This window comes from Humulus lupulus, chromosome 8 (assembly GCF_963169125.1).
Source record: "Humulus lupulus chromosome 8, drHumLupu1.1, whole genome shotgun sequence".
Classification (NCBI taxonomy): Eukaryota; Viridiplantae; Streptophyta; class Magnoliopsida; order Rosales; family Cannabaceae; genus Humulus; species Humulus lupulus.
In genome coordinates, this window is record NC_084800.1 from 7,326,823 (window position 1) to 7,337,367 (window position 10,545).

General features: G+C 31.8%; 1 protein-coding gene across 1 annotated transcript; it reads left to right on the forward strand.

Moving 5' to 3' along the window:
• Positions 1–541: 541 nt before the first annotated feature.
• LOC133794948 (LRR receptor-like serine/threonine-protein kinase IOS1) lies at positions 542–5,031 on the forward strand. Its single transcript, XM_062232388.1, has 13 exons — positions 542–638; positions 803–1,343; positions 1,484–1,962; positions 2,096–2,234; positions 2,367–2,438; positions 2,521–2,592; positions 2,704–2,784; positions 2,906–3,084; positions 3,199–3,440; positions 3,594–3,720; positions 3,914–3,979; positions 4,078–4,267; positions 4,451–5,031. Exons 1-13 carry the CDS (start codon positions 542–544, stop codon positions 4,857–4,859), a joined length of 2,694 nt encoding a protein of 897 aa, XP_062088372.1. The 3' UTR covers positions 4,860–5,031.
• Positions 5,032–10,545: the final 5,514 nt, after the last annotated feature.

Genomic DNA, 10,545 nt, shown 5'->3' on the forward strand with positions numbered 1-10,545 from the left:
ATGTGGGTCAACTTCTAATTAAGTGACGAACATGATAGCTAGCTTCGTTTCTCTATATGTAGAGGGTGAATCTTTGTTAAACTAGCATTTTTATTATGCGAGGGAATTCTATTTTTGCAGTTATAATTTTAGATTTTTTTAATTATTATGTTTATTGTAGTCATAACAATTCATCCAAATTTTAAAAAAAGTCTAAATAATTTATTATACCAAAAATACTGTTCTAAATTTATTTACTGTACTATTACGATACTTTTCAAACTTTTTGTTAGAAAAGTACAATAAATTATTTGATTTTCTCAAAATTTATATGACTATAACTGTAAAAAATAAAATTCATGACTTATCTCACCATACACGCCCATATATATTTATATAAACACACGCTTAATTAATTAGCTATCATATATACCACTTGGGAGACATTGTATACTAATCCTTGATAAATGATCATAAATATATATATATATATATCATATATGTACTCTACATATACAAGTTATTGGTTTGGTAGTTTTTTAGTGTTATGATCTGGAACAATATGGGGGAATGTAAGATGTTCAAGCTTCATTTCCTCTTTCTATCGCTTGTTGTTACAGCCCTTGTACATCTCGTTCATGCACAAGATGATCAAAAAGGTAATAATATAACTACTACTAGCTAGCTATATTATGTAGTTTGTTTCTAACTAGCTGATGATTATCCAAATTAATACGTAGCTAAGCTAATTAAAAATTTTCTTATAAAGAATTAATAATGAGATATATGTCTGCGTCGTACGTACATATGTACATGATTTCAGGTTTCATTAGCTTGGACTGTGGATTGCCTGAAAATTCGAGCTACTCGGAGACAACAACGACAATAAATTACATTTCAGATGCTGCTTTCATTAACAGTGGTGTAATAAAACGCATACTGCCCAAATACAGAACCGATCTCCAACAGCAAATAACGCTCCTCAGAAGCTTTCCTGAAGGAGTTCGAAACTGTTACAGTCTAAGCATAAAAAAGGGTACTAAGTATTTGTTCAGGACAACATTTCTGTACGGAAATTATGATTTTCTGAACAAGACAGCCAAATTTGATCTCCACATAGGACCTAATTATTGGGACACTGTGACCATCAAATCGGCCTCGCTAGCTGTGATTAAGGAGATGCTATACACTCCTCCACAGGACTATGTTCATGTCTGTCTTGTCAACACTGGATCTGGGACACCCTTCATTCAAGCGTTAGAGCTGAGGCCTTTGAAAAACGCCACATATATGATTCATGACTCTGGAGCTTTGGCATACGTTGCCCGCTTGGATCTCGGTTCATCCACCAACAGTACATACAGGTGATATAAGCTTCTAGATGAATTTAAACTATTTGAATGCAATATTTTCTAAATTAAAAGGATAAAGCTCTAAATATTTGTTTTCTTTCGTTCTTTCCGATTTCCTTTTTTACTTATAAATGAAATATTAATATTAATAGGTATCCAAATGATGCCTTTGACCGTGCATGGGTTCCATATAACGAGAATGGGTGGAAACAATTGACAACATCGCTTACCGTGGACAACTCCAGCCATATTGACTATTGGCCACCGTCCGTCGTAATGAACAACGCCGCCACGCCTATAGACGAGGACAGTCCGATCGATTTCTTTCTGGAACCGCCGGATGAAAGCACCAGTTATTATCTCTACATACACTTCGCCGAACTCCAACAGCTTAAATCCAATGAGAGCAGAGCATTTGACATCAATGTCAATGGGAAGCTCTTGTACGGGCCAGTTGTCCCTGATTACTTGTCCTCAAATACCATCTATAGCACCAAACCCTTAACTGGGAAACTCAACTACAGTTTTTCAATAACCAAACTTGAAAATTCTACTCTGCCACCCATTCTAAATGCCATTGAGTTCTATTCCTTGCTTGACTTTTCCCAGTCGGATACTCACCAAGATGATGGTTTAATTATATTTTCTTCCCTCTTTTTTAACAGTGTCCTATTTTTTGTTGAATTTAAATAAATGCTTATGATTATATTTTGCTAGTATGACTATATATATTATTAAATATTGATAGTTTATAACTTCACTAGTGGATGCAATCACGGGCATAAAGTCAACATATGATGTAAAGAAAAACTGGGATGGAGATCCCTGTGTTCCGGTAAAATACTTATGGGCTGGTCTAAATTGTAGCGATGATATCCTTACTCCTCCTAGAATCAAATCCTTGTAAGTTAATTTTGATTCAATTACGTGCCTTAACATTTCGGATTATTTATTTAATTATTTACTAATAACATAATTTGATTGTAAATACATATTTTATATTGGTTGTTATTTAAGTAATTACACATTGATCAGGGACTTGTCTTCGAGTGGGTTAAATGGCGATATAAGTGCATATTTCTCCAAACTCGCTATGCTAGAATCTCTGTAAGTATAAAATACGTTGTAAGCTTTCAAGAAAAGTCCAAAATTGGTTATATTAATGCAAAAATGTCATTGCTTATATCAGGGACTTGTCAGATAATAATTTAACTGGGCCCGTGCCAGATTTTTTGTCTTCATTACCGAAGTTGACAGTGCTGTAAGTCATTCATTCATTTACATGTAAAATAAGAAAACATGTACATTCCTATAATATTTATTTATTAATTAATAGTACATTGATTAAACTTTAATCCTGTTCTTGTTACAGGAACTTGGAAAGAAACCAACTCACAGGCTCAGTTCCAGCTTCACTTCTTGAGAGATCAAAGAATGGTTTACTATCAGTAAAGTATGCAACTTTTGATATATTTAAAAGAACATATCTTATTATGCAATTTTTCAGAACAACCACTAACTTTATAATTTTCCACCAACATTGCCGATGTGGATAATATATGTATATATGATAGTTTTGGAGAAAATCAAGATTTATTATGTGACTCCTCCACTCCATGCGTAAAGAATAACAAGAAGAGTAAGAAGAACAATATACTAATTCCAATAGTAGCATCAGTTGGTGGAGTGGTAGTCCTGTTAATAATAGCTGCAGCTATTATTTTCGCCCTGAAAAACAGAAAGAAACAAACCGGTAACATCTCTCATTATTAATTTTTAATATTATTTATATGTGTAACTCGATCAAAGAGAGACTATATATATCGAGTTCCTTGAATTAATAATCTTTGGGGATTTTTATCATTAGGCCGTGTAACGACTGGAAATGTCGCATCATCTAATTTCCAGACTGATTCATTAATTGACGAGTCTATAAAACGACAGTTCACATATTCTGAGGTGATAAAAATGACAGACAATTTTGAAAGAATTCTTGGTAGAGGTGGATTTGGAACTGTATTTCATGGCTTCGTAGATGATGGTACTCAAGTAGCTGTCAAGATGCTTTCTCATTCATCAGTTCAGGGATATCAACAATTTCAGGCAGAGGTATTCATTCTTTTCATATAGAAACAATGAAACTTGCTAAAATCTTCTTTTTTTTTTTAATTTCTTTTGAAGTTGTGTATGATCACATATATTAAATGTATTAATGTTTATATATATATATATATATATATATATATATCTTTCAAATTACAGGTTAAACTTCTTATGAGAGTTCATCATAGAAACTTGACTAGCCTTGTTGGGTATTGCAATGAAGGATCCAACATGGCTCTTATTTACGAGTACATGGCCAATGGGAGTTTAGATTCTCATCTTGGAGGTAATTAAGTCTAGCCAGTCTTCCTACATTAATAAGAATTTTCATTTTTTTTAAGAAAAGAGATTTTAATTCTCATTTTATTAATTAAAGAGAAGATAGTATTATTTGTATGCACCATTTATATTCACATATAAAAACAAAACATGCAAATTAATTAACATAAACAAATTGTCTACACATATGTATGCAGAAGGTGTTAGCAATGAAAATGTTTTGAGTTGGGAAGGAAGGCTTCAAATCGCAATTGATGCAGCACAAGGTTAGAAAAATATTATAAAATTAAACACCATATAGCTTATCTTTTCCCTGTTAACTAGTCTATTTTGATAAGCAAAGTGTGTGAATATTGAAATGTAGGGTTGGAGTATTTACACAATGGTTGCAAACCACCTATAGTGCATAGAGATGTCAAGACTCCAAATATTTTAATAACTGATAATTTTCATGCTAAAATGGCTGATTTTGGGCTGTCAAGAATTTTTCCTACTGATGATGGTACTCATGTATCAACCGTTGTTGCTGGCACCCCAGGTTATCTTGATCCAGAGTAAGTAAATACTCATGTACAAAATATTTTAGTATTATATATAATATTGCTATATATGAGGTCAAGACATTGGTTAAAACCAATGCTCTAGTTATATATGTTTATATTCTTGTAGTGTATTATAGTTAATATGAGTAGTACATATATAGTCTCTCAAAATCTAGTTTCATGACTTATCTGCAGGTACTATGTTACAAACAGATTAAATGAGAAAAGTGATGTTTATAGTTTTGGAGTTGTTCTATTAGAGATTATTACAAGTCGACCTGTTATAAGTAGAGCCCACGAGACCAGGACTCACTTAAAGGACTGGGTTAGTGCCATGGTCGCAAATGGAGATATTAATAATATTGTTGATCCAAAATTAAAGGGACATTTTGAAGTAAATTCTGTGTGGAAAGCAGTTGAGACATCAATGGCTTGTTTGGCACCTTCATCCAATAAAAGGCCAAACATGAATTATGTTGTGAGTGAATTAAATGAGTGTTTGACAACCGAATTAGCTGGAAGGAACAATAGCCGCCAAACTGATTCCACAAGTTCAATGAATGAGGTGTACTCTATGAATGTGACTACTCCTTTGGCAAGGTAGAATAAGTTCAATATTGATGTAACTAATTAATATCTTGTTCTATATTCTGAACCTTCATTTTATTCTCCCATGTGTGGAATAATGATATAATGTTGTAAGCATATCTCAACATCTTTTTTAACCAATTTCTATACTTTTCACTGCAATATATCTTGGTCATCACTATTTTGCATGTGATATCGTCCATAAAAAATTTAGTCAAACTTAGCAAAAATAATGGTGTCTATGTATTACCTTTAAAATTAGTTTTAAGATTCCTGTAAAGTTCAACATGCAACAATTTATTTTTGGGGATCGACATAAGTGTGCAAAGAACTCAACTCTTTGATTTGGTCTCTGTCTTCGGTTAATTTCGCAAACAAACTAGTGCAAGTAGCTTTAGAGAATAGTTGACTTATGACATACGCGTAAAGAATGAAATTTGTGCATATATAATTCCATTTCTGACTTGTTCACTGATTTGGCCACGTACACACTTCCTGTTTCTGTTAGGGAATAAATCGCTACAATGATTGATTTTATGACTTTCACTGTAAATATATATTATTATTATTATATAAAAATGAATTAAGAGGTAGAATATGTATTTATCTTCTATATAACAAAGGTGTAGAAAAAATAATTTCTTGATTTTGAAGGTTTTTAATTTTTTTTAGTTAATTTTTATGGAAATATTCCTATATCTAGCGAATATTTTTATATTTAACAGTAGATTGTAAATATAATTTATACTTAAATCAAATTAAATAAATAAATAATTAAATAAATTAAAATAAAATATTTTTGAGATATTTTACAATGATAATTATTTAAAAATAATAAAACCATATGTTTTATAACTTAAATAAAATTTAATTAAACTTAAACTTCACGTATTAGAATAATATCATATTAAACATGTTGACTGCATTTTTCGTTGCCAACATTTATGAAAGAGGTTAAAGAAATAGCTATATGAACATTGATTTTTACGTGGTTCAATAGAAGAAATCTAGTCCACAAATCTTTTTTATTAGAGAGATTGCAAGCTTGAGGTTGCAAGCTTCCACAGTATCGTCTCAGGGAGTGTTTAGATTGCTCTGAGTATTAGTATTTCCTTATAAAAAATCGAACCCTTTACAATGAGACCCCAACCTTATATATAGATGTTGGGGTCATTAATATTAATCATCAGTCATTAATCCACATTACTCCTACATTTGGAGGATTAATGTACTTCAAGGCATTAGACTGCTTTGAATAGAAACTAAGGCCCAGACGAGATTTGCGGGGCCCACTATAGAAAGGTAACTGTTAGGGTCATTTTAGGTTTGTTTTAGAGATCGTTTTAGGTTGTGTTTTTAGTTATTTAGTGCAGATTTACGCTTGTTTTCTTTTTGTTTCAGGTTTTAATGGTCACACTACAAGAAACAAGCTTTTGGCCGGCGCAATTCCGAATTGCGCCGGCAAAAACAACCTTCACTGGCGCAATTGGTGAATTGCGCCGGCAAAAGTAAACAACTTTGCCGGCGCAATTTTGCGCCGGCAAAGGTGACTTTTGTCGGCGCAATTCGGGGTTGCGCCGGCAAAAGTGATCAGTTTTAAAAAGGGCAGTACCTTTGCCGGCGCAACCCCGAATTGTGCCGGCAAAAGTGCCATCAGATTTTTAAATAAAAACCCACAAACTTTTGCCGGCGCATTTCACCTAACGCGCCGGCAAAAGTCAAACGTGTTTTTATTTTTATTTTTGCACGTTTTCAAGAAAGTAGGTGGGTATACTTTTGCCAGCGCGTTTCGTTGCGCCGGTAAAAGTCAAAAAATGCGCTGGGAAAAGTCGTACTAAGTAAAACGGCGACGTTTTGTGGTAGGGTTTACTAAATACTTTTGTCGGCGCATTTTTTTACTTTTTCCGACGCAACGAAACGCGCCGGCAAAAGTCATAACGATATTACCCCGCCGTAAGCCTCCTTCTTCCCCATTTCAGTTCTATTTTTCAGAAAAAAGAAAGCTTCTCTCTCTCTCCTCTGTGTTAATTTCTCCGACCACCCCGTGAGCCATAATCCCACCGTGGCTCAACTCAAGGTTCTCTCTCAAGGTTAATAAATCAAATGAGAAATTTTTTAACATTTTTAGATTTTTTTCTCTATATTTCGTTTTGTAATTGTATTTTTTTTGTTTGTTATTCTCTCCCTATGAACAGGTGTGTTATAGCTCCAATCTCTCGGTGGAACAACTCCAAATGTTAGTTTATATATATATGTTTATATATATATTTCAGTTTATATATATATATTTATTTTGGTTTATATATATTTATATCTGATTATATATATTAGTTTATATATATGTATATATTTATATGTCTGGATATATATATATATATATGCATATTAATTTTTTTTTTTATATGTTTATATGTTTGTTTATGTATATATGTTTATCTGTATATATGTAAATGGGTGTGTACATATGTTTATTTAATGTTAATTTTTTTTAGAAAATTGATTAGTATATATGTATGTGTGTGATATTTGGTATTATAATTATATTTTTCTGTTAAAAAAACAAATAAATATGTGTAGTTTTAGAAAAATGAGATTAATAATGAAAAAAAAATATGATTTTAGTATTTATTAAAAAAAAACTGATTTGAGTATGTATATTTTTTAATTTTAATGCTTAATATGTATATTAAAAAATAGATTAGATTATGTATATTAAAAAAATATATATTATATTTTTTTATATTAAATATTATTTGTTTATAAATATTTACTAAATAAATTGTTTTGATGTTACTGATATAAAAAGATGTGATATATATTATTAATCTTGGTTTATATTGTGCATACTATGAGAATGTTTTGTATATTGCTCTGAGAATATTCTGGTTATATATGTGTTTAATTTGTAGGTTTTTCAATTTTTGGGATAGTTTGAAATATAGTCGTTATGCTGCCCAAATTTTGTTGGAGTTAGTAAAATTAATAAAAGTTTAATAATTAATTAAATAAAAATTTAAGTATAATTAAAAATTCATCAAAAAATAATTTTTAACTATAATTTAAATAAAATAAAATTACCAATCATAATAATTAATAATTAATTTTAACATTAATATTAGATGTTTTGTAATTGAAAAAGTTAAAAATATAAATGATTTAATAAAATATAAATATAATAAAATTATTATTGATTAAGTAAATAATCCAATACAAATTGAAGAATGTAATAAAAAATTACAAAATGAAATTAATGTATAATTAAATTAATTTTAAATTAAAAGTAATAAATAAGTAAATGTTAAAGTAGACTAGTCAAGGGACACGTGGCACTACATGATTGATCCACATTATTATTATTCTTAAAATAATTTTTAATTTAACAAAAATTAAATTTTCATTTTTTAAAAAAAAAATTCAATTTTTTTTTCAATTTAAGATTAAGTATGAAAAATATATATTTTTTTAAATTTAATTTTTTATTGTTAATATCCTCAAAATTTTTAATTTATTATTATTATTATTAAAATCTTCCTATTTATCATTTTGTCTACTTTTTTTCAATTAAAGATTAAGTAATTTTTTTTAAAATCCAAGCAATAATTTAAGATTAAATATTTTTTTTACTTAATCCTAAATAATTGATTAAAAGCAACAAATTTGATTTTTTTTTTTTAAAAAAATGAGAAAAAATTATTTTTTGTTACTTTTAAATTGGAAAACAATAAATTGGATTTTTTTAAAAAAAAATGAAAAATATAAAATGGTTTTTTTTATGAAAAATTATTTAAAATAATAATAATGTGTACCAATCATGTGGTACCACGTGTCATTTAAGTGTTAGTAAGTTGTAAGTTTGAGTAAGTTAGCCGTAAATATCCCTATAAATAATTATTTTTGCCAGAGATAGGATATTATTATCAGTTAGTGATAATTAGGGAGACAAACAGTCATGAAATACTTTGACTATCATTTCCCTCATTTTAAGACAATTATTAATATTTTCTTAATTATTTCGCTTAAAGATGGCGAGCGACAGGAGTTGGATGAGTGCGAGGAATCGTTGGTCTCTGGAGTATAGAAATGGTGTTAAGGAGTTCTTCGATATCGCCAAAAATCAGTTGAACAATCGGGGTTTGGTTCGCTGTCCGTGCAAGAAATGTGGGAATGTTAAGTTCCAACCTATAAAAGCAATTTCGATGCATTTATTCAACAATTGCATCGTACAGTCCTACAAAGTGTGGCATTACCATGGAGAGGCGCTGCCGTTGCCACCAGCTGTGGTACGAGATCATGATAAAGATGAGATAACGGATATCCTGGAGGATGTTTACGCTGAAGATGACGTTCCTGCTGGAAACTATAATGATCCTCCCCAAGATGATCCTCAACATCGCGACAAGTATGACAATTTATTTAAGGAGATGTCAAGTGAATTGTACCCGGGTTGCCGAAAGTATTCCGCGTTGAACTTCTTGGTGAAGCTGATGCATCTGAAAGTTATTAACAAGTGCAACAATCATTACTTTGATGGTTTGCTGGAATTGTTAGTCGACGCTATGCCTGACGGAACAATTTTACCTAAGTCTAACTATGAGGCGAAGGCAAAGTTGCGGAGTATTAGATTGGGATATGAGTCCATCGATGCTTGCAAGCATGACTGTGCACTGTTTTGGAAGGAGAATGCGAATTTGGAATTCTGTCCGGTTTGTGGTGAGTGTCGCTGGCAAGATAATCGTGGGAACGGAAAGAAAGTGGCCCATAAAGTCATGCGATACTTTCCGTTGACGCCGAGAATGAAAAGGCTGTACAGTTCCAGATATACTGCATAGGATATGAGATGGCACTATTCTAAAAGGCCAAGGGAAGATGGTGTGATGAGGCACCCCGCTGACAGTAAGGCGTGGAAGCACCTTGATGAGTTGTACCCATCTTTCGCAGCCGAACCTCGAAATGTTAGGCTTGGGTTGGCTATAGATGGTTTTAATCCTTTTGGGAACATGAGCAACTCTTACAGCATGTGGCCTGTGATACTTGTCCCATACAACTTGCCGCCGTGGAAGTGCATGAAACCACAATCATTAATGTTGTCTATTCTAATTCTAGGTCCTTCTTCACCTGGAAAAGATATCGATGTCTATATGAGACCTTTGCTTAACGAGTTGAAGGAGTTATGGGTGAATGATGTTGAGATATGAGATGCATACAATAGTACCTTGTTCAATATGCGTGCAACAATCTTGTGGACCATTAACGACTACCTAGCTTATGCTATGATGTCTGGGTGGAGCACAAAAGGGTACAAGGCGTGTCCCACATGCAATGAAGAAACTCCCTCTGTAGGGATTAGAAGTAAAATTGCATACATTGGCCATAGGAGGTTTCTTGATATGGATCATGAATGGAGGAGCAAACGAGCACTATTCGACGGTAACAAGGAACTCAGGCCACCACCGAAAGATTACTCCGGTGATGATGTGTTGAAGCAATTAGAGAATTTGCTGATTAGACATCCTGGGAAACACAAAGAATTTGGTGGTGTGAAACGCAAAAGGGTTCCGATTGAACTTAATTGGTCGAAGAAGAGCATATTTTTCGAGCTTGATTATTGGAAGGAGTTATTGTTGAGGCATAACTTGGACGTAATGCACATTGAGAAGAATGTTTGCAACAGTGTCTTGGGAACTTTGTTGAACTTAGAGGAA